The 27,020-nt window shown below is 41.2% G+C and overlaps 1 protein-coding gene across 2 annotated transcripts in view; it reads left to right on the top strand.

The window, feature by feature from the left end:
* The window catches only part of ptpn4a (protein tyrosine phosphatase non-receptor type 4a), a 70,955-nt gene that overhangs the window by 20,317 nt on the left and 23,618 nt on the right, over window positions 1-27,020 (top strand). For both annotated transcript variants that reach the window (XM_058392354.1, XM_058392352.1), the window contains exons 2-7: window positions 1,175-1,329; window positions 19,362-19,469; window positions 19,872-19,914; window positions 20,045-20,123; window positions 20,582-20,626; window positions 20,732-20,784. In XM_058392354.1, coding sequence (XP_058248337.1) covers window positions 1,192-1,329; window positions 19,362-19,469; window positions 19,872-19,914; window positions 20,045-20,123; window positions 20,582-20,626; window positions 20,732-20,784 — 466 coding nt within the window. In that variant the 5' untranslated portion in view covers window positions 1,175-1,191. The remainder of the gene's footprint in view (window positions 1-1,174; window positions 1,330-19,361; window positions 19,470-19,871; window positions 19,915-20,044; window positions 20,124-20,581; window positions 20,627-20,731; window positions 20,785-27,020) is intronic.

Below are 27,020 nucleotides of genomic sequence, written 5' to 3'. Positions count from 1 at the left end.
TGTGCACATGAAGAGGAAAACTCTTATCTCTTATCAGTGTTCCATTTTACTGCATTCACACATCTGACTGTTTTTGCCGCTGGACAACTGAGTGTCTGTCTGTCTGTCTGTCTGTCTGTCTGTCTATCTATCTATCTATCTATCTATCTATCTATCTATCTATCTATCTATCTATCTATCTATCGCCCTGGATAAGTGCATATGATATCTATCTGTCTGTCTGTCTGTCTGTTCATCTATCCATCTATCTGTCTATCTATCCGCCTATCCATCTATGTACTGTCTATTTATGTAACTGTCTAACTATCTATCTATTGGTCTGTCTGTCTATCTATCTATCCGTCTATCTATCTATCTATCTATCTGTCTATCTATCTATCCGTCTATCTATCCACCTATCCATCTATGTAACTGTCTAACTATCTATCTGCTGGTCTGTCTATCTATCTATCAATCGCCCTGGATAAGTGCATATGATTATCTATCTATCTATCTATCTATCTATCTATCTATCTATCTATCTATCTATCTATCTGTCTATCTGTCTGTCTGTCTGTCTGTCTGTCTGTCTGTCTGTTCATCTATCCATCTATCTATCTATCTATCTATCTATCTATCTATCTATCTATCTATCTATCCACCTATCCATCTATGTACTGTCTATTTATGTAACTAACTATCTATCTATTGGTCTGTCTGTCTATCCGTCTATCTATCTATCTATCTATCTATCTATCTATCTATCTATCTATCTATCTATCTATCTATCTATCTATCTGTCTATCTATCTATCTATCTGTCTATCTATCTATCCGTCTATCTATCCACCTATCCATCTATGTAACTGTCTAACTATCTATCTGCTGGTCTGTCTGTCTATCTATCTATCAATCGCCCTGGATAAGTGCATATGATATCTATCTATCTATCTGTCTGTCTGTCTGTCTGTCTGTTCATCTATCCATCTATCTGTCTATCTATCCGCCTATCCATCTATGTACTGTCTATTTAGGTAACTGTCTAACTATCTATCTATCTGTCTGTCTGTCTGTCTGTCTGTCTGTCCATGCTTCAGTAGCTCTGACCTATGTTTCTATATTCTATATAAGATGTAGATGATTTATTTGGTGTATACGATCTGAGCCCTGTGTGTGTGTGTGGTTTTGTCTTGCAGACTCTGGCTGGAGCGTAATGAGCTCACGCTTCCGGTTGCCTGCTGGCAGATCCTACAATGTCCGGGCGTCGGAGCTGGCACGTGACAGGCAGCACACCGAAGTGCTCTGCAACATCGTTCTGCTGGACAACACCGTCCAGCCTTTTAAAGTTAATGTAAGTAACTGGTTGATCTTTTCCCAGTAAACCTTCATCAGTTTCTCAACACCAATAAAATTCCAGGTAGCTCGTAACAGCTACCAAGACAAGCCCATTTTTTGTTCCTGACTTCAGCCTAGTTGTGGCCAAACTGTCGAGTTGTGTTTTGTTCCTAACATTCCTGCTGAATGAGAAGCTTCCCCTTGGGGTTCCTCTGGATCATGTATGTACTTGCGCTCAGGTTTGGTGCAGCAGTGGTCTCTAATCTCCAGCACTAAATCACAGTGCAGTCACAGGACATGATGATTGCAACATCGCTCTGTTTGTTCTCGTGACCAAACAGAAGCAGTGGGATTAGCTGTGTGACCAAAAAAACCCTGTATAATCATAGGGGTTACAGAAAACCTCGTAATGCTTAAGATTCACATGAAAGACTTTCAGATTCCTGTCACCTGTCACGTGAAATATTGAGAAATTTTAAGCTAAGCGAACAAATTGCTTGTTTTTATCTTTTGATTTTCTTGGTACTCATGTGTGTGTGTACTGATCATCTGTAAAGTGTAAAGGAAGTGCCTGAGGCAGCTCATTTGCATTTTGCAACGCCCGCAAAACTCCATAAAAGGGCAAGTACAAATAAAGTGGGATTATAAATCATTATAAACCCCAGAGAGTGAGATTATAAATCATTATGAATACAGAGAGTGGGATTATAAATCATTATGAATACAGAGAGTAGGATTATGAATCATTATTAATACAGAGAGTGGGATTATAAATCATTATAAACACCAGAGAGTGGGATTATTAATCATTATAAACACCAGAGAGTGGGATTATAAATCATTATAAATACCAGAGAGTGGGATTATAAATCATTATAAATACAGCAGGTGGGATTATAAATCATTATAAATACCAGAGAGTGGGTTTATAAATCATTTATAGTGAGATTACAAATCATTATTATGCCGAGAGGTGCAAAATAAAATAACAAATCAGAAAACACGAGGATGAATCAGACAAACCAGAAAAGGTAGGTATAGTTTGCGAATGGAATTCTTACCTCTGATTGGACGAGACGTCTGTCACTCAGGATGTACAGGAAGTCCAGCAGGCTGCAGCAGTAGAAAGTGGATTGGTGTGTGTATGAATACAGCTCTGCTTTTATAGCGCTCCTTATATCCTTTAATCTGGAATAGTTTTGTCTTCCAAACATTCCTGCTGTGTTTTTAGAGATCGCAAACTAATCTTTATGCCATGATACGCTATCAGTATATCCAAAATCATGCCATATGAACGTCCTTCCTCAAAGTAAAAAAAACCCTGATGTTCGTGATTTCTCTCGACCCACAGTGTTTAAGATATTAAAATAAAATTCCTGTATGTGAGTGAAGACGCTCCTCTCCGGATTCTCCCCACAGTGTCGCTCAGATTTGTTGTCATTTCGGTGCTAGACCTCTCGAGGCTATAGAACATCCCATCATCAGATCTTCAGCGAGGGAAAGAAACATGTGGACTAACAGTTTAGAGAAAGCAAGGAGAGGGATCTCTGTTCCACACAACCCCTGAGTGACCACCTTTCTGTTTGTGTAGAAGTAGGCGCTGTTGACATCCAAGAGTCCGGTGTAAATATTTCTCATCTATCGGTCTGATTTCGTGTGTTTTATGAAATGACGGTAATGACCCTTCTGTTCCAGAGCACTCAAATGTCATGAATGAATGATTTTACAGGAATGATTTTGCCAAGCATAAAAATCTGCAAACAGAGACTTAATCAGTTAAATGAGTTAATCTAGCTCGGTGTAACAAGCTGCCAGAGTCAGTCATGTGGGTTCATCAGCTGCTGCTTTGTATAAGGATTAAATTCATTATCTGATGATTTATTTACTTATTTATTTACCTTGCTGTTGTTCTTTCCTCATCTGTGGTGTTGTATCAGTCTCAGTCACTCATTAATCATCAGACTTAAGATGAAGTTTTCAGTAGGAAGCACTAATCTCTTAACATTTCCCGAGTCATGATCTTCTGTCTCTTACAGCATCCGCTAGCATGAGGCATCAGGTCTGTGTTCACCAGGCTGTTTTTATTTATTTATTTTTTCCAGTGCATTTTGAAACCCTGCTTGATTAAAAGGCTCCGTTGCTGCATATGTGATGTGGTGTGTGTGAAGTGAGGTGTATGTGTGATGTGATGTGAGGTGTGTGTGATATGGTGTGTGATATGGTGTGTGTGATGTGATCTGAGTGATGTGATGTGGTGTGTGATATGAGGTGTGTGTGTATGATATGGTGTGTGTGATAGGATGTGGTGTGTATGTGTGATGTGATGTGTGCGATGTGATGTGAGGTGTGTGTGATATGGTGTGTGATATGGTGTGTGTGATGTGATCTGAGTGATGTGATGTGGTGTGTGATATGAGGTGTGTGTGTATGATATGATGTGTGTGATAGGATGTGGTGTGTGTGATGAGTGTGATGTGTAATATGAGGTGTGTTATGTGATGTGGTATGTGTGTGTGTATGTGTGATTTGAGATGATGTGAGGTGTGTGTGTGTGTGATAATAGTTATTAAACAAGCGTGAGTCCTCTCTTTTGTGTGAAGTCTGATCAGCTCTTGATGTAATTCAGTTTGATCTTGTGCTTCTGCCTGGCTTCTGAAACATGAAATATGGAAATGTGTGTGATATCTATCAAAAGTGGTCCAAGGAAGGAACAGTGGTGAACCAGCGACAAGGTCATGGGTGGCCAAGGCTCATTGATGCACGTGGGGAGTGAAGGCTGGCCGTGTGTTCGGATCCAACAGACGAGCTACTGTTGCTCAAATTGCTGAAGAAGTTAAAGCTGGTTCTGATAGAAAGGTGTCAGAATACACAGTGCATCACAGTTTGTTGCGTATGGGGCTGCATAGTTGCAGACCAGTCAGGGTGTCCATGCTGACCCCTGTGCACCACCAAAAGCACCAACAATGGGCACATGAGCATCAGAAATGGTAGAATGGAAGAAGGTGGCCTGGTCTGATGAATCATGTTTTCTTTTACATCACGTGGATGGCTGGGTGCGTGTCCGTCACTTACGTGGGGAACACATGGCACCAGGATGCACTATGGGAAGAAGGCAGGCCAGTGGAGGCAGTGTCATGCTTTGGGCAATGTTCTGCTGGGAAACCTTGGGTCCTGCCATCCATGTGGATGTTACTTTGACACGTACCACCTACTTAGCATTGTTGCAGACCATGTACACCTTTTCATGGAAACAGTATTCCCTTTCAGCAGGATAATGCATGGTGCCACAAAGCAAAAATGGTTCAGGAATGGTTTGATGAGCACAACGAGTTTGAGGTGTTGACTTGTCCTCCAAATTCTCCAGATCTTAATCCAATCAAGCATTGTGGGATATGCTGGACAAACAAGTCCGATCCATGGAGGCCCCACCTCACAACTAGGATCTGCTGCTAACATCTTGGTGCCAGATACCACAGCACATCTTCATGGACCTAGTGGAGTCCATGTCTCAACGGGTCAGGGCTGTTTGGCAGCAAAAAGGGCACCAACACAATATTAGGCAGGTGGTCATAATGCTGTGGCTGATGTGTGTGTGTGTGTGTGTGTATGTATGTATGTATGTGTATACACCTGCTGCTGGAGTTGAAGTCTCTTGCTGCTTGCCTGTTGAACTCCTCCCACAGTGTTTGAGGTGATTTCTGGACAAGCTGCCTCCTGCCCTCACACATTTCTGTCATTCCGGTGTGTAGCACACACCATACAGGTGTCTCTCTCTCACAGCAGCACACACCACACACGTTTCTCTCTCACAGCAGTACATACCACACGTCTCTCTCTCATTTCACTGCACCGGGTCACAGATCTGCAGCTGCTGAACAGGCTTCACTCTCAGCTCTTATCCTCAGGCACATACACACACAGAGAGAAACACACACACCCACACAGAGAAACGCACACACACACACACACAGGGAATCACAAACACAAAGTAACACATACACAGAGAAAAACACACAGATGCACTGAAACACACAGAAACACCTACACACAAACACATACGTATATACACACACAGAGAAAAACATACACACAGAGAAAAACATACATATACACACACACACACAGAGAAACATATACACATAGAGAAAAGCACACACAGAAACATACACATAGATAAAAACATACACACACACACAGAGAAACATATACACATAGAGAAAAGCACACACACACACACAGAAACAGAAACATACACAGATAAAAACATACACACACACACAGAAACAGAAACATACACACACACACAGAGAAACATATACACATAGAGAAAAGCACACACACACACAGAAACAGATACATACACATAGATAAAAACATACACACACACACAGAGAAACATATACACATAGAGAAAAGCAGAAACAGAAACATACATATAGATAAAAACATACACACACACACAGAGAAACATATACACAGAGAAAAGCACACACAGAAACATACATATAGATAAAAACATACACACACACACACACAGAAACATATACACATAGAGAAAAGCACACACACACACAGAAACAGAAACATACACATAGATAAAAACATACACACACACACACACACACAGAAACAGAAACATACACACACACACACACACAGAGAAACATATACACATAGAGAAAAGCACACACACACACGGAAACAGATACATACACATAGATAAAAACATACACACACACACAGAGAAACATATACACATAGAGAAAAGCAGAAACAGAAACATACATATAGATAAAAACATACACACACACACACAGAGAAACATATACACATAGAGAAAAGCACACACAGAAACATACACAGATAAAAACATACACACACACAGAGAAACATATACACATAGAGAAAAGCACACACACAGAAACATACACATAGATAAAAACATACACACACACACACACACACACAGAAACAGAAACATACACACACACACACACAGAGAAACATATACACATAGAGAAAAGCACACACACACACGGAAACAGATACATACATATAGATAAAAACATACACACACACACACACACACACAGAGAAACATATACACATAGAGAAAAGCACACACACACACAGAAACAGAAACATACACATAGATAAAAACATACACACACACACACACACAGAAACAGAAACATACACACACACACAGAGAAACATATACACATAGAGAAAAGCGCACACACACACGGAAACAGATACATACACATAGATAAAAACATACACACACACACACACACACACACAGAAACAGAAACATACACACACACACACACACAGAGAAACATATACACATAGAGAAAAGCACACACACACACAGAAACAGAAACATACACATAGATAAAAACATACACACACACACACACACACACACAGAAACAGAAACATACACACACACACACACAGAGAAACATATACACATAGAGAAAAGCACACACACACACGGAAACAGATACATACACATAGATAAAAACATACACACACACACAGAGAAACATATACACATAGAGAAAAGCAGAAACAGAAACATACATATAGATAAAAACATACACACACACACACACACAGAGAAACATATACACATAGAGAAAAGCACACACAGAAACATACACAGATAAAAACATACACACACACAGAGAAACATATACACATAGAGAAAAGCACACACACACACAGAAACAGAAACATACACATAGATAAAAACATACACACACACACACACACACACACACACACAGAAACAGAAACATACACACACACACACACAGAGAAACATATACACATAGAGAAAAGCACACACACACACGGAAACAGATACATACATATAGATAAAAACATACACACACACACACACACACACACACACAGAGAAACATATACACATAGAGAAAAGCACACACACACACAGAAACAGAAACATACACATAGATAAAAACATACACACACACACACAGAAACAGAAACATACACACACACACACACACACACAGAGAAACATATACACATAGAGAAAAGCACACACACACACGGAAACAGATACATACACATAGATAAAAACATACACACACACACAGAGAAACATATACACATAGAGAAAAGCAGAAACAGAAACATACATAGATAAAAACATACACACACACACACAGAGAAACATATACACATAGAGAAAAGCACACACAGAAACATACACAGATAAAAACATACACACACACAGAGAAACATATACACATAGAGAAAAGCACACACACACACAGAAACAGAAACATACACATAGATAAAAACATACATACATACATACACACACACACACACAAACACACAGAAACAAACATACACATAGATAAAAACATACATACATACATACATACACACACACACACACAGAAACAGAAACATACATACATACACACAGAAACAGAAACATACACATAGATAAAAACATACATACATACATACATACACACACACACACACACAAACAGAAACATACATACATACACACAGAAACAGAAACATACACATAGATAAAAACATACATACATACATACATACATACATACATACACACAGAAACAGAAACATACACATAGATAAAAACATACATACATACACACACACACACACACACACACAGAAACAGAAACATACATACATACACACAGAAACAGAAACATACACATAGATAAAAACATACATACATACACACACACACACAGAAACAGAAACATACACATAGATAAAAACATACATACACACACACGCACACACAGAAACACATACATACACACACACACAGAAACATACACATAGAGAAAAGCACACACACAGAAACAGAAACATACACAGATAAAAACATACATACACACACACACACACACACACAGAAACACATACATACACACACACAGAGAAACATGTACACATAGAGAAAAGCACACACACAGAAACAGAAACATACACAGATAAAAACATACATACACACACACACACACACACACACACAGAAACACATACATACACACACACAGAGAAACATATACACAGAGAAAAGCACACACAGAAACAGAAACATACACAGATAAAAACATACATACACACACACACAGAAACACATACATACACACACACAGAGAAACATATACACAGAGAAAAGCACACACAGAAACAGAAACATACACAGATAAAAACATACATACACACACACAGAGAAACAGATACACAGAGAAAAGCACACACAGAAACAGAAACATACACAGATAAAAACATACATACACACACACACAGAAACACATACATACACACACACAGAGAAACATATACACAGAGAAAAGCACACACAGAAACAGAAACATACACAGATAAAAACATACATACACACACACACAGAAACACATACATACACACACAGAGAAACATATACACATAGAGAAAAGCACACACAGAAACAGAAACATACACAGATAAAAACATACATACACACACACACAGAAACACATACATACACACACAGAGAAACATATACACATAGAGAAAAGCACACACAGAAACATACACATAGATAAAAACATACATACACACACACAGAAACACAGAAACACATACATACACACACACAGAAACATACACATAGATAAAAACATACATACACACACACAGAAACACAGAAACACATACATACACACACACAGAAACATACACATAGATAAAAACATACATACACACACACAGAAACACAGAAACACATACATACACACACACAAACATACACATAGATAAAAACATACATACATACACACGCACACACACAGAAACAGAAACATACACATAGATAAAAACATACATACACACACACACACACACAGAAACACATACATACACACACACAGAGAAACATATACACATAGAGAAAAGCACACACACACACAGAAACATACACATAGATAAAAACATACACACAAACACATACATACACACACAAACACATACACAGAGAAAAACACACGGACACACACACACAGAAACACAAACACATACACAGATAAAAACATACATACACACACACAGAAACACATACACACAGAGAAAAACACACACACACACAGAAAAACACACAAACACATACACAAAGATAAAAACATACACACACACACAAACACATATACACAGAGAAAAACACACACACAGAAACACATACACAAAGATAAAAACACACACACACAAACACATATACACACAGAAAAACACACACACAAACACATACACAAAGATAAAAACACACACACACAAACACATATACACACAGAAAAACACACACACAGAAACACATACACAGAGAAAAACACACACACACAAACACATACACAAAGATAAAAACACACACAAACACATATACACAGAGAAAAACACACACACACAAACACATACACAAAGATAAAAACCCACACACACAAACACATATACACACAGAAAAACACACACACAAACACATACACAAAGATAAAAACACACACACACAAACACATATACACACAGAAAAACACACACACAAACACATACACAAAGATAAAAACACACACACACAAACACATATACACAGAGAAAAACACACACACACAAACACATACACAAAGATAAAAACACACAGAAACACATACACAAAGATAAAAACCCACACACACAAACACATATACACACAGAAAAACACACACACAAACACATACACAAAGATAAAAACACACACAAACACATACACAAAGATATAAAAACACACACAAACACATACACAAAGATAAAAACCCACACACACAAACACATATACACACAGAAAAACACACACACAAACACATACACAAAGATAAAAACACACACACACAAACACATACACAAAGATAAAAACACACACAAACACATACACAAAGAAAAACACACACACACAAACACATACACAAAGATAAAAACACACACACAGAAACACATATACACAGAGAAAAACACACACACACAAACACATATACACAGAGAAAAACACACACACAGAAACACATATACACACAGAAAAACACACACACACAAACACATACACAGAGAAAAACACACACACACAAACACATACACAAAGATAAAAACACACACAAACACATATACACAGAGAAAAACACACACACAGAAACACATACACAAAGATAAAAACACACACACACAAACACATATACACACAGAAAAACACACACACAGAAACACATACACAGAGAAAAACACACACACAAACACATACACAAAGATAAAAACACACACAAACACATATACACACAGAAAAACACACACACAGAAACACATACACAGAGAAAAACACACACACACAAACACATACACAAAGATAAAAACACACACAAACACATATACACACAGAAAAACACACACACAGAAACACATACACAAAGATAAAAACACACACAAACACATATACACACAGAAAAACACACACACAGAAACACATACACAGAGAAAAACACACACACACACAAACACATACACAAAGATAAAAACACACACAAACACATATACACACAGAAAAACACACACACAGAAACACATACACAGAGAAAAACACACACACACAAACACATACACAAAGATAAAAACACACACACACAAACACATATACACACAGAAAAACACACACACAAACACATACACAGAGAAAAACACACACACACAAACACATACACAAAGATAAAAACACACACACAAACACATATACACACAGAAAAACACACACACAAACACATACACAAAGATAAAAACACACACACACACAAACACATATACACACAGAAAAACACACACACAGAAACACATACACAGAGAAAAACACACACACACAAACACATACACAAAGATAAAAACACACAGAAACACATACACAGAGAAAAACACACACACACAAACACATACACAAAGATAAAAACACACACACAAACACATATACACACAGAAAAACACACACACACAAACACATATACACACAGAAAAACACACACACACAGAAACACATATACACACAGAAAAACACACACACAAACACATATACACACAGAAAAACACACACACAGAAACACATACACAAAGATAAAAACACACACAAACACATACACAGAGAAAAACACACACACACAAACACATACACAAAGATAAAAACACACACAAACACATATACACAGAGAAAAACACACACACAGAAACACATACACAAAGATAAAAACACACACAAACACATATACACAGAGAAAAACACACACACACAAACACATATACACACAGAAAAACACACACACAGAAACACATATACACACAGAAAAACACACACACACAAACACATACACAAAGATAAAAACACACACAAACACATATACACAGAGAAAAACACACACACAGAAACACATATACACAGAGAAAAACACACACACACAAACACATATACACACAGAAAAACACACACACAGAAACACATATACACAGAGAAAAACACACACACAGAAACACATATACACAGAGAAAAACACACACACAGAAACACATATACACAGAGAAAAACACACACACACAAACACATACACAAAGATAAAAACACACACAAACACATATACACAGAGAAAAACACACACACAGAAACACATATACATAGAGAAAAACACACACACAGAAACACATATACACAGAGAAAAACACACACACACAAACACATATACACACAGAAAAACACACACACAGAAACACATATACACAGAGAAAAACACACACACAGAAACACATATACACACAGAAAAACACACACACACAAACACATACACAGAGAAAAACACACACACACAAACACATACACAAAGATAAAAACACACACAAACACATATACACAGAGAAAAACACACACACACAAACACATATACACACAGAAAAACACACACACAGAAACACATACACAGAGAAAAACACACACACACAAACACATACACAAAGATAAAAACACACACAAACACATATACACACAGAAAAACACACACACAGAAACACATACACAGAGAAAAACACACACACACAAACACATACACAAAGATAAAAACACACACAAACACATATACACAGAGAAAAACACACACACAAACACATACACAAAGATAAAAACACACACACACACAAACACATATACACAGAGAGAAAAACACACACAGAAACACATACACAAAGATAAAAACACACACACACAAACACATATACACACAGAAAAACACACACACAAACACATACACAAAGATAAAAACACACACACACAAACACATACACAAAGATAAAAACACACACAAACACATATACACACAGAAAAACACACACACAAACACATACACAAAGATAAAAACACACACACACAAACACATACACAAAGATAAAAACACACACACACAAACACATACACAAAGATAAAAACACACACAAACACATATACACAGAGAAAAACACACACACAGAAACACATATACACAGAGAAAAACACACACACAGAAACACATATACACAGAGAAAAACACACACACAGAAACACATATACACACAGAAAAACACACACACACAAACACATATACACACAGAAAAACACACACACAGAAACACATATACACAGAGAAAAACACACACACAGAAACACATATACACAGAGAAAAACACACACACAGAAACACATATACACAGAGAAAAACACACACACACAAACACATATACACACAGAAAAACACACACACAGAAACACATATACACAGAGAAAAACACACACACACAAACACATATACACACAGAAAAACACACACACAGAAACACATATACATAGAGAAAAACACACACACAGAAACACATATACACAGAGAAAAACACACACACACAAACACATATACACAGAGAAAAACACACACACAGAAACACATATACACACAGAAAAACACACACACAGAAACACATATACACAGAGAAAAACACACACACAGAAACACATATACACACAGAAAAACACACACACACAAACACATACACAGAGAAAAACACACACACACAAACACATACACAAAGATAAAAACACACACAAACACATATACACAGAGAAAAACACACACACAGAAACACATACACAGAGAAAAACACACACACACAAACACATATACACAGAGAAAAACACACACACACAAACACATACACAAAGATAAAAACACACACACACAAACACATATACACACAGAAAAACACACACACAGAAACACATACACAAAGATAAAAACACACACACACAAACACATATACACACAGAAAAACACACACAAACACATATACACAGAGAAAAACACACACACAGAAACACATACACAAAGATAAAAACACACACAAACACATATACACAGAGAAAAACACACACACAGAAACACATACACAAAGATAAAAACACACACACACAAACACATATACACACAGAAAAACACACACACAGAAACACATACACACAGAAAAACACACACACAAACACATATACACAGAGAAAAACACACACACACAAACACATACACAGAGAAAAACACACACACACAAACACATACACAGGGAAAAACACACACACAGAAACACATATACACAGAGAAAAACACACGTACATGGACACACACAGAAACACATATAAACACAAACACACATTTTTATTATTTATCTTTAGTCTCTCTCTTCTGAGAATAATGTATTATCCTGTACCGGGGGAGGGGTTATGGTAATGTTTTATTAACGTTAATGGGTGGAGTCTCAGGTGTCAGGAAAGTCCTACAGATTTTGCACTTCCAGCTTGCCTGTAACACCACAACATTTATTTTGTCTTGTTAGCTTCACAAGAGAAACTAGCAGCTGTTAAAGAAGCCATTGCATATATCTGCTATAATGTACTTGATCTGCAATGAAGCTACACACACTTTCTGCCCAGTTTGGTTCCATTCCAGTTTCCTCCCACTAGCAAGCTCTCACTACCACCTGCATCACATGCTTCCCCTGAGACTGAAGCTAGCTAATGGCATCTATTTCAAACTGATGCTCATGCTGTGTCACAGGACTGAGTAACACACATGCACACACAGAGAGAGGGAGAGAGAGAGATGTGTGGGTGTGTCTCTATGTGTGGGATTCTCTCCATGTGTGGGTGTGTCTATGCCTATGTGTGGGTGTGTCTATGCCTGTGTGGGTGTGTCCATGCCTATGTGTGGATGTGTCTATGCCTGTGTGGGTGTGTCTATGTCTGTGTGGGTGTGTCTCTATGTGTGGGTGTGTCTCTATGTGCTGGTATGTCTATGTGTGTTTGTTTGTCTCTGTGTGGGTGTCTCTCTGTGTGGGTGTGTCTGTGTGGGTGTGTTTCTATGTGTGGGTGTGTCTATGTCTGCATAGGTGTGTCTCTATGTGTGGGTGTGTCTGTGTGGTTGGGTGTGTCTGTGTGGTTGGGTGTCCGTGTGGGTGAGTCTATGTGTGGGTGTGTCCGAGTTTGGTGTGTGTAGGGATATATGGGTTGGTGTGGTGTGGGGTTATGAGTTGGGGTGTGTGTGTGTGTATTTGTGTGTGTGGGGGGAGGGGTATGTTGTGGGGTAGGATGTGTGTAGGGGTGTGTGTGTGTGTGTGTGTGTGTGTGTGAGAGAGAGAGTGAGAGAGACTTATTCCTGTGCCCTGTTTTTCCTCCTGGACTGTAAATAAAAGATGATTTAAGTCTGGCTGTGTGTCTGAGCAGTCTGCTTGTGTTGAACGCTTGTTAGTCTGCCAGAAAAACAGCACCGCAGTACAGTGAGGCCTGCTCTCAGAGAGCCATCATACATTCTTTAGGAGCTGAAAACACACACACACACACACACACACACTGCTTGCAGTTCAGCACAGCACTGGTGTAGACGTGTGTTTTTCGGGAAAGCTGTGGGAAGTAAAAGGAAGGAAACGCTGATGCGAACTCTTCCCCTTTAAACAAAACAGAAAGGATAAAGCATGTGACTGAAGCCTGATAAATTCCTTCTGTTTTACATGCTGAAAACTTGTGGTTATTTTCAGAAGCCCAAGACCTCACTCACGATATATCGACTGTTTTTACTTCACTGTGACACGGTTCAGTGTTCAGCGACATAACACCCTTTACTTCACATTATTACATAATTACACATTATTAGTATATATTTTTTTGAAAATGTTGGCAGTAGTGAAAGAGCAACAAGTCACCAAGGATGTACACTGATCAGCCATAACATTATGAGCACTGACAGGTGAAGTGAATAACATTGATGATCTCCTCATCATGGCACCTGTTAGTGGGTGGGGTATATTAGGCAGCAAGTGAACATTTTGTCCTCAGAGTTGATGTGTTAGAAGCAGGAAAAATGTAAGGATTTGAGCGAGTTTGACAAGGGCCAAATTGTGATGGCTAGACGACTGGATCAGAGCATCTCCAAAACTGCAGCTCTTGTGGGGTGTTCCCGGTCTGCAGTGGTCAATATCTATCAAAAGTGGTCCAAGGAAGGAACAGTGGTGAATCAGCGACAGGGTCATGGGCGGCCAAGGCTCATTGATGCACGTGGGGAGTGAAGGCTGACCCGTGTTCTGATAGAAAGGTGTCAGAATACACAGTGCATGAAGGGTCACAGCTGATGGGGGACCAACAATATTAGGCAGGTGGTCATAATGTTATGCCTGTTCGGTGTGTGTGTGTGTGTGTGTGTATGTATATATATATATATATATATATATATATATATATATATATATATATATATATATATATATATATATATATATATATATATATGTGTGTGTGTGTTTTATAATTTTTCTTTTTTTATGTATCTTTAATATGGTACATGCCAACATGCCAAGTATCCTGCGTATTAAGAATAAGAGCTGCTTAATTTCCCCCTTGTCTCCGTCTGCAGACGTCTGCATGTGCTTCCTGCTGGACTGAGCATCAGGCAGTTTTTACTCCTGCAGGCAGTAATAATAGATCACAGAGCAGAGGGAAGGAGCACAGCTGATGTGACTGCTATTTAATAACACCATTTTTTCTTTTGAGTGACTTTTTTTTTCTGCCGAAGGAAAAGAGTTCTGTTTAATCTGCTGATGTCTGCGGTCACTCTTTTATGCATCTCATTAAAGTTCACCTCGATTGACCTTCTTTCCCTTTCTGCCATTTGGTCTAATCATCTCTGGTCTGTCTGTCTATCTGTCTATCTATCTATCTATCTATCTATCTATCTATCTATCTATCTATCTATCTATCTATCGCTCTATCGCTCTATCGCTCTATCGCCCAGATCTTGTTTGTAAGCAGTGAGGTTTTATGATAGTAATGATGTCAGTAATTCTCATTGCCTCATGGCCTGATGTCAGATTTTTGAAGTACTCTCTCCTTGAACCCCGTTGCACTGGTATGTGTACGGTTCAGAGCTGGCTCTCGTTACATGCGTTAGATCCTGAGACTGATTTGATTTGGATTCAAAACAAAACTTTATACTATATACAGTACATGAAAGGAGCAAGTATTAATGAAGGAAGGTGAGGGTTTCTCATGAATGATCACATTAAGTGGTGAAGAACTCTGAGACGTGTGTGTGCTTAAAAAAAGAAATGATAGTGATATTTTCATTTCCTTGTTCTTCATGGTTGACCAAAGTATTGAAATTAGGCACATTTTGTTTTTTTTCCGGTATTATTTTATTTTATTTTTTAATCTGTAATTTTGGATAAAATTGAAGAAACTCTTGCTGACTGAGTTACAGAACATTATGGTGACGGCCGCAGTGTGAATCCTGTCTCATTCCTGACTCTTCACGCCTGGTTTCAGATGTCATGATGTTTCTTCAGATAACCAGGCTCCTGCCAGTCTTGAGTGCGTCCTCACGTTGTGCGTGTGCGTGTGTCTGTGTGTACGTGTGTGTGCTCCCTCGAGACGAGTCTGTCGTTCATCTCATGTTGTAATTCCATCTGTTGAGTGTCTGTCTGTTCCTCATGAGACCGAGGTGCCGTACACCAGCCGTAACTCGTATCCGAGCGCCACAGCAGATCTGACAGCTGACAGAAAAATCTGTCTCATTAGCTAACACGGTGCTAACACTCAGACTCGTGTCTCTGAGCTAGAGGCGTGTTGGAGGAATCAGTGCAGGCTAAATCATGAGGTTAGCTCATGAGTTAAATTCACATTTCCATTTAAATAAAAACAACTGGTTAGTGGATGTCTCTGTAGGAGACCGGGCACATGGCAGAGGGATGGAGAGAAAATAATAAATCAGCTCTTGGTGCTCTGTATAAAGTTCACATCATGTTTGCTGAACTTAACCACAGCAGATCCTTCTAATAGTCCTAGTTCCTCTTTAGCACACAGCTGAGCCTCATGTAGCCTCATGACATTTAACCGACTACACAAACTGATGATGAGCTCAAACTAACAGTCTTACCACGAGTTATTCGTGTACTGTTCAAGATTATTAGTGAGTTTGTTCTGAGCAAACAGACATGATGAGGCAGTGTGTTACTGAAAACTGTGAACTAGAGCTAGTGATGAACTGAAAATGGACAATAACACTTTTTGGTCAAGACGATATTCCACAGCCCAGTCCAAAAGAGCAAAGCTGTCCTGCTTTCCTAGACTAGAGGCACTGGCAATCAGAGAGGCGCAAGCCAATCAGTTAGGCAAAAGAGGCACTGGCCAATCAGAGAGGTACTAGGGGCACTGGCCTATCCGAGAGGCACTAAAGGAACTGGCCAATCAGAGAGGCATTAGAGGCACTGGCCAATCAGAGAGGCACTAGAGGAACTGGTCAATCAGAGAGGCTGTAGAGGCACTAGCCAATCAAAGATGTTCTGGCCAGTCAAAGAGGCAGTGGCAAACCACAAAGGCACTGGGCAGTTAGAGAGGCACTAGAGGCACTGGCCAATCAGAGAGGCACTAGCCAATCAAAGAGCCACAGGCAAACCACAAAGGCACTAGTCATTCATAGAGGCACTGGCCAATCAGAGTGGCACTAGAGGCCCTGGCCAATCAGAGTGGCACTAGAGGCCCTGGCCAATCAGAGTGGCACTAGAGGCCCTGGCCAATCAGAGTGGCACTAGAGGCCCTGGCCAATCAGAGTGGCACTAGAGGCCCTGGCCAATCAGAGTGGCACTAGAGGCCCTGGCCGGCCAATCAGAGTGGCACTAGAGGCCCTGGCCGGCCAATCAGAGTGGCACTAGAGGCCCTGGCCGGCCAATCAGAGTGGCACTAGAGGCCCTGGCCGGCCAATCAGAGTGGCACTAGAGGCCCTGGCCGGCCAATCAGAGTGGCACTAGAGGCCCTGGCCAATCAGAGTGGCACTAGAGGCCCTGGCCAATCAGAGTGGCACTAGAGGCCCTGGCCAATCAGAGTGGCACTAGAGGCCCTGGCCGGCCAATCAGAGTGGCACTAGAGGCCCTGGCCGGCCAATCAGAGTGGCACTAGAGGCCCTGGCCGGCCAATCAGAGTGGCACTAGAGGCCCTGGCCGGCCAATCAGAGTGGCACTAGAGGCCCTGGCCGGCCAATCAGAGTGGCACTAGAGGCCCTGGCCGGCCAATCAGAGTGGCACTAGAGGCCCTGGCCGGCCAATCAGAGTGGCACTAGAGGCCCTGGCCGGCCAATCAGAGTGGCACTAGAGGCCCTGGCCGGCCAATCAGAGTGGCACTAAAGGCACTGGCCAATCACAGAGGCAGTAGAGGCACTGGCCAATTGAGAGGCACTAGAAACACACTATATCTCATGTATAAACCTTTAAACTATGCAGTGTTTTGAAGTTTAATAAACAAATTCTAATATTTAATATTTATTAATATAATATTAAATAACAAATTGTAATATTTCTTGCTTTTTCTTACTGAAAATACATCTTTGTTGCTTTGAGCCTTCAGATTCTGACGTGTGTGTGTGTGTGTTGATTCGGCAGAAGCACGATCAAGGACAGGTCCTGCTGGACGCAGTGTTTAAGCACCTGGAGCTGACCGAGAGAGACTATTTTGGGCTGCACCTGGCCGACGAGTCCTCCGACAGTCCGGTGAGTTCAAAGGTCACGCTCGAGCTTCAGCGGCTCCACCCCCGGCTCTGTCTCTCACACCGACATCCTTCCAGCCGGTAACGTTGAGGCTTACACCTCTGAATGTAGAGCAGCTCACTGAAATATCACGTTCACGACAGGAAGATCTGCATAAACCCACGCCTCAGTGAGCGTACTGTTCTCTACACAATACACACAACACTCGGATTGTGTCACAGTTACACAATATTAGAAGGTCAGAACGTAAGAAGGTGGACATCCATCTCCCCATTAAACTCCTGCAGAAACACTGCTACACCTCGAACTATCTGAGATGGACACTGAGCAATAGATTGGTGTGCTGGACATATGCCTGGTTATTGATTATTTCTCTCTCTCTCTCTCTCTCGTTGTCTTTCTTAGAGGTGGCTGGATACAAACAAACCCATCAGGAAGCAATTAAAAAGTAAGTAGATTGAAAGCTGACTCTTACCCATACATTCTCAGGTAGTGTGTTGTGTATTGATGTGTGTTAGCGGATTCACACCGTTCTCTCTCTCTCTCCCTCTCTCCCCCCCCCCTCTCCCTCCATCCAGGGGGATCTCCTCATCATCTGAACTTCCGGGTGAAGTTTTTTGTGAGTGACCCGAGCAAACTTCAGGAAGAGTACACACGGTATGTGGGATTCAACCTTCACAGAGCATTGCACACAAGCCAGACTATATTATATGCAAATTAGCAACACTGAATATTGAACCTTATTGGCTGTCATGTTTTATGATGACATGAAACCCTTTTATGTTAATTTGTAATAATAATAATAATATACTACCTTTCAAGCTGAGGGACATCAAGCAAAGTTTGATCTCTTGCCTCATAAAACTAATGTTCATCTCTCTCTCTCTCTCTCTCGCTCTCTCTCTCTCTCTCTCTCTCTCACTGTTTCTCTCTGTCACCCTGTTATTCACTCGCTTTCTCTCTCTCTCTCTCTCTCTCTGTTTCTCTCTGTCACCCTGTTATTCACTCGCTTTCTCTCTCTCTCTCACACACACTCTTACTGTTTCTCTCTGTCACCCTGTGTTATTCTCTCTCTCTCTCTCTCTCTCTCTCGCTCTCTTTTTCTCTCTCCAAAGGTACCAGTATTTTTTGCAGATAAAGCAGGACATACTCAGTGGGAGGTGAGCAGCCTCTACATTTTCCACACACAAATGCAAAAGTTTAATGAATAATGATCAGGTGAATTTAACCGTGTGTGTGTGTGTGTGTGTGTGTGTGTATTTCAGACTGCCCTGTCCGCACAACACTGCCGCACTCCTGGCCTCCTACGCTGTTCAGTGTGAGTACACACAGATTTCAGACAGATGCTGTTGAAGTTCTCAGTCGCTCACTGTATAGTGCACTAGAGGAAGACAAGGCAGTGTGAATGTCTCAGGCAGTGATGCAGGAAGCAGCACATCATCAGCTGACAGTTACATCCTCTACTTACTTCCAGTGTAGCTGTGATAATCATTCCCTCACCAGACTCTCTGTCTGTCTCTCTCTCTCTCTCAAATTCAAATTCAAATGAGCTTTATTGGCATGACAGATTGTACATGTATTGCCAAAGCATTTAAAAGGGGTAAAGATTACAAACAAAATTACAAAATCAACAAACAAATGAATAAAATAACAAATAAATAAATAGCAAAATGAAAGCATAAAATCTACAGGTATGAGTGAGGAATGTGTGTGTGAATGTGTGTGTGTGTGTGTGTGTGTGTGAGTCATGAGCGCATCACTGATTGGTGGACTCCTCCCTCTTTTTGTGGCAGTCGTGGATGTACCGAGCTGCCAGGGAAATACAGTCTCTTTTTTCTCCCAGTAAATACTGGAGTTTTGTGTCGTTCTCCAGTTTGATGATGATTCCGGACAAATCAGCTCAAATTTAGGAAAGAATTGTTTTGGAATTTCCTGGTAGTTTGGACAGGATGTGAGGAAGTGGAGCTCTGTCTCTACCTCTCCTTGGTTACAATACAGACAGAACCTGCTCTCCCTGGGCAGGCAGCTCTGTCTGTATCTGCCCGTCTCTATGGCCAGGCTGTGGTCACTGAGTCTGTACCTGGTCATAGTTTTCCTCAGTGTGTTTTCTCTAATTGTACTCAGATATTCTGCTGTTGTGTATTCTCTGTTTAGCACCAAATAACATTGTAGCTTGCTTTGATTTTGTGTTGTTTTAGTCCAGTAAGTGAGAGAATATTCCTTCTGTGTGTTAATCCTTTTGTTTGGGCCGAATTCTGTGGATGAGGTGGTCAGTGTCCTGAGGCTGGTCAGTGTTAGCCGGATTAGTTTGTTTGTGGAGCCTCACGACCAGCTGAATAAGGGGGCTTTTTTCTATGTTCGCTTCATGGTTTTTAAGGGCTTTAAAATGATGAGTCGGGGTCACTCAATTTCAGATGTTTCCAGAATTTGATGGCTCTTTTCTCGATGTGGATTAATAGAGGGTATTGTCCTAATTCTGCCCTGCATGCGTTGTTAGGTGTGTTCTTCTGTACCCTGAGGATGCTCCTACAGAACTCTGCATGCAGGGCTTCTATTGGGTTTTTGTCCCATTTGTTGAATTCCTGATTTAGGAGAGGACCCCAGACTTCAGTGCCATATAGTACAATAGGTTCTAGAACTGATTGGAATATTTTGAGCCAGATTCTAATTGGGATTTGAACTGGAATAAATTTTTTAATGGCATAGAAAGCCCTTCTTGCTTTCTCCTTCAGTTCATTCACAGCCAGGTTGAGATTTCCATTTGGCCTGAATTTCAGCCCGAGGTATGTGTAATTAGTGACATGATCAATTTTGGTGATACCGAGGGTGAAACTGAGTCTCTTTCCCTGACCTCTGGGTCATTTTTGAAAGGTTAGGACCTTTGTCTTGGTTGGGTTTATAGTCAGGGCACAGGTCTGACTGAACCTGTGCAGGATGTCAAGGTTCTGCTGTAGAGCCTCCTCTGTAGGAGACAGCAGGACCAGATCATCTGCATAGAGGAGGAACTTTATACTCTCTCTCTCTCAGTATCTGTCTTTCTCTCTCTGTTAGTCTCTTTCTCTGTCTCTCTCTCTCTCTCTGTCTTTTTTCTCTGTCTGTCTCTTTCTCTGTCTGTCTGACTCTTTCTCTCTGTCCTTCACTCTCTGTGTGTCTCTCTGACTCTTTCTCTCTCTGTCTTTCGCTCTGTCTGTCTCTCTGACTCTTTCTCTCTCTCTCTCTGCCTGTCTGTCTCTGTATCTGTCTGTCTTTCTCTCTCTCTCTCTCTCTCTCTCTCTCTGTCTCTCTCTCTGTCTGTCTGTCTCTCTCTCTCTCTCTCTCTCTCTCTCTTTCTCTCTCTCTCTCTTTATAGATTTTGTTAAACAGCTTGTTAAGTCCATATTTTTTATTAATCACAGATGTCATGAAGCCATACCAGTCCCCTTGATTGAGCTGTTGCTATAGAAACAATAACAGACAGAACCAGTGCATTTGTATTAACCTGTACACCTCCTGACCGATCGGATTTGTCTGCACTGTGATGTCCACTGTTTAAAAGCCTTCCAGGTCCTGAGGGTTTCCCTCATGAACCCTGCAGCAGATCTGAGCCAGCGCAGCACATTCCAGCAGTGCAGAGCCATGACTCTTAACAAGCTGGAGCATGTATCTCCTCCACACCTACAGTCACACTGCTGCTCCTGCAACACCATGCTAACCCAACCAGACCCAGTCACTGAGTGTGTGTGTGTGAGAGAGAGATTGTGGTGTACTGGTGTGCTGATATACAGGTGTATTGGTGTACTGGTGTGCTGATATACAGGTGTACTGGTGTACAGGTGTAGTGGTGTGCTGATATACAGGTGTACTGGTGTGCTGATATACAGGTGTATTGGTGTACTGGTGTGCTGATATACAGGTGTACTGGTGTACAGGTGTAGTGGTGTGCTGATATACAGGTGTACTGGTGTGCTGATATACAGGTGTATTGGTGTACTGGTGTGCTGATATACAGGTGTACTGGTGTACAGGTGTAGTGGTGTGCTGATATACAGGTGTACTGGTGTGCTGATATACAGGTGTATTGGTGTACTGGTGTGCTGATATACAGGTGTACTGGTGTACAGGTGTAGTGGTGTGCTGATATACAGGTGTGCTGATATACAGGTGTAGTGGTGTGCTGATATACAGGTGTGCTGATATACAGGTGTACTGGTGTACAGGTGTAGTGGTGTGCTGATATACAGGTGTGCTGATATACAGGTGTACTGGTGTACAGGTGTATTGGTGTACTGGTGTGCTGATACACAGGTGTATTGGTGTACTGGTGTGCTGATACACAGGTGTATTGGTGTACTGGTGTGCTGATATACAGGTGTACTGGTGTACAGGTGTAGTGGTGTGCTGATATACAGTGTACTGGTGTACAGGTGTAGTGGTGTGCTGATATACAGTGTACTGGTGTACAGGTGTAGTGGTGTGCTGATATACAGTGTACTGGTGTACAGGTGTAGTGGTGTGCTGATATACAGTGTACTGGTGTACAGGTGTAGTGGTGTGCTGATATACAGTGTACTGGTGTACAGGTGTAGTGGTGTGCTGATATACAGTGTACTGGTGTACAGGTGTAGTGGTGTGCTGATATACAGTGTACTGGTGTACAGGTGTAGTGGTGTGCTGATATACAGTGTACTGGTGTACAGGTGTAGTGGTGTGCTGATATACAGTGTACTGGTGTACAGGTGTACTGGTGTGCTGATATACAGGTGTACAGGTGTAGTGGTGTGCTGATATACAGGTGTACTGGTGTACAGGTGTAGTGGTGTGCTGATATACAGGTGTACAGGTGTAGTGGTGTGCTGATATACAGGTGTACAGGTGTAGTGGTGTGCTGATATACAGGTGTACTGGTGTACAGGTGTAGTGGTGTGCTGATATACAGGTGTACAGGTGTAGTGGTGTGCTGATATACAGGTGTACTGGTGTACAGGTGTAGTGGTGTGCTGATATACAGGTGTACAGGTGTAGTGGTGTGCTGATATACAGGTGTACTGGTGTACAGGTGTAGTGGTGTGCTGATATACAGTGTACTGGTGTACAGGTGTAGTGGTGTGCTGATATACAGTGTACTGGTGTACAGGTGTAGTGGTGTGCTGATATACAGTGTACAGGTGTAGTGGTGTGCTGATATACAGGTGTACTGGTGTACAGGTGTAGTGGTGTGCTGATATACAGTGTACTGGTGTACAGGTGTAGTGGTGTGCTGATATACAGGTGTACAGGTGTAGTGGTGTGCTGATATACAGGTGTACTGGTGTACAGGTGTAGTGGTGTGCTGATATACAGTGTACTGGTGTACAGGTGTAGTGGTGTGCTGATATACAGGTGTGCTGATATACAGGTGTGCTGATATACAGTGTACTGGTGTACAGGTGTAGTGGTGTGCTGATATACAGTGTACTGGTGTACAGGTGTAGTGGTGTGCTGATATACAGGTGTACAGGTGTAGTGGTGTGCTGATATACAGGTGTAATGGTGTACAGGTGTAGTGGTGTGCTGATATACAGGTGTACTGGTGTACAGGTGTAGTGGTGTGCTGATATACAGGTGTACAGGTGTAGTGGTGTGCTGATATACAGGTGTACTGGTGTACAGGTGTAGTGGTGTGCTGATATACAGGTGTACAGGTGTAGTGGTGTGCTGATATACAGGTGTACTGGTGTACAGGTGTAGTGGTGTGCTGATATACAGGTGTACAGGTGTAGTGGTGTGCTGATATACAGTGTACTGGTGTAGTGGTGTGCTGATATACAGTGTACTGGTGTACAGGTGTAGTGGTGTGCTGATATACAGTGTACTGGTGTACAGGTGTAGTGGTGTGCTGATATACAGGTGTACAGGTGTAGTGGTGTGCTGGTGTACTGGTGTACAGGTGTAGTGGTGTGCTGATATACAGTGTACTGGTGTACAGGTGTAGTGGTGTGCTAATATACAGGTGTGCTGATATACAGGTGTGCTGATATACAGTGTACTGGTGTACAGGTGTAGTGGTGTGCTGATATACAGTGTACTGGTGTACAGGTGTAGTGGTGTGCTGATGTACAGGTGTACAGGTGTAGTGGTGTGCTGATATACAGGTGTACAGGTGTAGTGGTGTGCTGATATACAGGTGTACAGGTGTAGTGGTGTGCTGATATACAGGTGTACAGGTGTAGTGGTGTGCTGATATACAGGTGTACAGGTGTAGTGGTGTGCTGATATACAGGTGTAATGGTGTACAGGTGTAGTGGTGTGCTGATATACAGGTGTACAGGTGTAGTGGTGTGCTGATATACAGGTGTACAGGTGTAGTGGTGTGCTGATATACAGGTGTACAGGTGTAGTGGTGTGCTGATATACAGGTGTACAGGTGTAGTGGTGTGCTGATATACAGTGTACTGGTGTACAGGTGTAGTGGTGTGCTGATATACAGTGTACTGGTGTACAGGTGTAGTGGTGTGCTGATATACAGTGTACTGGTGTACAGGTGTAGTGGTGTGCTGATATACAGTGTACTGGTGTACAGGTGTAGTGGTGTGCTGATATACAGGTGTACAGGTGTAGTGGTGTGCTGATATACAGGTGTACAGGTGTAGTGGTGTGCTGATATACAGGTGTACTGGTGTACAGGTGTAGTGGTGTGCTGATATACAGGTGTACTGGTGTACAGGTGTAGTGGTGTGCTGATGTACAGGTGTAGTGGTGTGCTGATATACAGTGTACTGGTGTACAGGTGTAGTGGTGTGCTGATATACAGTGTACTGCTGTACAGGTGTAGTGGTGTGCTGATATACAGTGTACTGGTGTACAGGTGTACTGGTGTACAGGTGTAGTGGTGTGCTGATATACAGGTGTACTGGTGTACAGGTGTAGTGGTGTGCTGATGTACAGGTGTAGTGGTGTGCTGATATACAGTGTACTGGTGTACAGGTGTAGTGGTGTGCTGATATACAGTGTACTGCTGTACAGGTGTAGTGGTGTGCTGATATACAGTGTACTGGTGTACAGGTGTAGTGGTGTGCTGATATACAGGTGTACAGGTGTAGTGGTGTGCTGATATACAGGTGTACTGGTGTACAGGTGTAGTGGTGTGCTGATATACAGGTGTGCTGATATACAGGTGTGCTGATATACAGTGTACTGGTGTACAGGTGTAGTGGTGTGCTGATATACAGGTGTGCTGATATACAGGTGTGCTGATATACAGTGTACTGGTGTACAGGTGTAGTGGTGTGCTGATATACAGTGTACTGGTGTACAGGTGTAGTGGTGTGCTGATATGCAGTGTACTGGTGTACAGGTGTAGTGGTGTGCTGATATACAGGTGTACAGGTGTAGTGGTGTGCTGATATACAGGTGTACTGGTGTACAGGTGTAGTGGTGTGCTGATATACAGTGTACTGGTGTACAGGTGTAGTGGTGTGCTGATATACAGGTGTGCTGATATACAGGTGTGCTGATATACAGGTGTGCTGATATACAGTGTACAGGTGTACTGGTGTGCTGATATACAGTGTACAGGTGTAGTGGTGTGCTGATATA

The sequence above is a fragment of the Hemibagrus wyckioides genome, linkage group LG06 (genome assembly GCF_019097595.1).
Source record: "Hemibagrus wyckioides isolate EC202008001 linkage group LG06, SWU_Hwy_1.0, whole genome shotgun sequence".
NCBI lineage: Eukaryota > Metazoa > Chordata > Actinopteri > Siluriformes > Bagridae > Hemibagrus > Hemibagrus wyckioides.
Note: the sequence above shows the minus strand (reverse complement) of the source record. Positions and strands in the feature narration are given on the sequence as shown.